The 2225-nt window shown below is 62.6% G+C and overlaps 1 protein-coding gene across 1 annotated transcript; it reads left to right on the top strand.

Annotated features, from left to right (window-relative positions):
• Positions 1-71: 71 nt before the first annotated feature.
• On the top strand, positions 72-2161 carry LOC104167713 (26S protease regulatory subunit 6B-like; the record flags this gene model as incomplete). The annotated part of the gene is made up of 4 exons (XM_009708044.1): positions 72-148; positions 682-850; positions 1346-1401; positions 2048-2161. Coding segments are annotated over 4 exons (416 nt in total), but the record flags the coding sequence as incomplete, so codon positions are not given.
• Positions 2162-2225: the final 64 nt, after the last annotated feature.

Below are 2225 nucleotides of genomic sequence, written 5' to 3'. Positions count from 1 at the left end.
GGGGTGGGTGGGGTCCCTTGGGTCTTGGTCCCCCACCCACTGTGTGTGTCCTCCACGCCCCACCCCTGCAGCTGACCGGGAGGTTCAGCGCATCCTCCTGGAGCTCCTCAACCAGATGGATGGCTTTGACCAGAATGTCAACGTCAAGGTGGGGGTCCCAAGGGTGCTGGGAGGGGTCCCAAGGGTGCTGGGAGGGGTCCCAAGGGTGCTGGGGGAGACGTCGGTGTCCCCTCCAAGGTGACCATGATGACAGCCCATGGGGACGTGCAGCTCTCATCACTGCTTCACCCTAGGGTCCCATGGGTGCTGTGGGACTCCCATGGGTGCTATGGGGGGCTTGAGATCCTGGATGGTCCCATGGGTGCCATGAAGGTCCCAGGGGTTGTGGGCGGGGACACCTCCTTGTCCCCCTCTCAAGGTGACCATGATGACAACCCATGGGGATATGCAGCTCTCATCGCTGCTCCATCCTGGTGTCCCATGGGTGCTGGGGGAGGTCCCATGGGTGCTGGGGGGGTCCCGTGACAGTTGTAGGTGCTGGAGAAGGTCCTCCTTGAGATGACCCTGATGACAAACCATGGGGACACACTGCTGCGGGGTGCTTCTCCGTCCTGGGTTCCCATGGGTGCTGGGATGGTCCCACAAGGTGACGGTGACACCCACGCGTGTGTCCCACCCCAGGTGATCATGGCGACGAACCGGGCGGACACCCTGGACCCCGCCCTGCTGCGTCCAGGTCGCCTGGACCGGAAAATTGAATTCCCGTTGCCGGACCGCCATCAGAAACGTCTCATCTTCTCCACCATCACCGGGAAGATGAACCTCTCCGAGGAGGTGGACCTCGAGGACTGTATCTGGGGACACGTGGGGACACCACGGGCTTGGGGGACGCGGGGACGTGGGGGACGCGGGGACGTTGGGGACCCCACCGAGGTGGAATTCTCCCTCAAAGGGTAACCTGAGGAGGTGGGGATCCCATGGGGACGTCAGGAACCCCAGGGAGATGTCGGGATCGGGGACCCCAGGGGACATCAGGGACCTCATGGGGACATCAGGGACCCCAGGGAAGATCAGGGTTGAGGACCCACGGGGACATCGGGAACCCCAGGGAGATGTCGGGGTTGGGGACATCGGGAACCCCAGGGAGATGCCAGGGTTGGGGACATCAGGGACCCTAGGGGACATCAGGGTTGGAGACCCCCATGGGGACATCAGGGACCCCAGGGGTGCTGTCCCACAGCAAGGCCACCCACGGGTGACACCCCCGGGAATGAGCAGACCCATGGAGTGGGCTTGGGGACATCGGGGACATCACAGAGGGGACGTTTCCTTTACCCCCACCCAGACGTGGCGCGGCCGGACAAGATCTCGGGGGCTGACATCAACTCCATCTGCCAGGAGGTGGGTGACTTGGGGACACGGGGGGACGTGGGTGGCCGTGTCCCACCACGGCAGGGTGACAAGGGGGTGACGTGGGTGCCATGTCCCACCATGGCAGGGTGACAAGGAGGTGACACAGGTGCCATGTCTCTCATAGTGGGGTGACATGGAGGTGACACGGGTGACGTGTCCCTCATGGCAAGGTGACATGGGTGCCGTGTGCCACCACAGTAGGTGACAAGGAGGTGACACGGGTGACGTGTCCCTCATGGCAAGGTGACATGGGTGCCGTGTGCCACCACAGTAGGTGACAAGAAGGTGACACGGGTGATGTGTCCCTCATGGCAAGGTGACATGAGTGCCATGTGCCACCACAGTAGGTGACAAGAAGGTGACACGGGTGACGTGTCCCTCATGGCAAGGTGACATGGGTGCCGTGTCCCACCACAGCAGGGTGACAAGGAGGTGACGGGTGACGTGTCCCTCATGGTAGGGTGACAAGAAGGTGACATGGTGGCCTATCCCCAGGGTGGTTGAGGGTGACACAGGTGACCCTGTGGCCTGTCCCCAAAGTGGTGGGGCTGGCTGGGGGTGACCCAGGTGACCTGATGGCCTTTCCCCATGGTGGCCAAGGGTGACAACGGTGACGTGGTGGCCTTGTCCCCAGGGTGGCATGCTGGCGGTGCGGGAGAACCGGTACATTGTGTTGGCCAAGGACTTTGAGAAGGCCTACAAGACCGTCATCAAGAAGGACGAGCAGGAGCACGAATTCTACAAGTGACAAGTTGGGGACGTTGGGGACACCTCGGTGACACCCCCACACCCCCTCCCCCAATAAACCTCAC

This window comes from Cariama cristata, unplaced genomic scaffold (assembly GCF_000690535.1).
Source record: "Cariama cristata isolate BGI_N322 unplaced genomic scaffold, ASM69053v1 scaffold29729, whole genome shotgun sequence".
NCBI classification, from domain to species: domain Eukaryota; kingdom Metazoa; phylum Chordata; class Aves; order Cariamiformes; family Cariamidae; genus Cariama; species Cariama cristata.
This window is presented reverse-complemented; position numbering and strand designations above follow the sequence as displayed.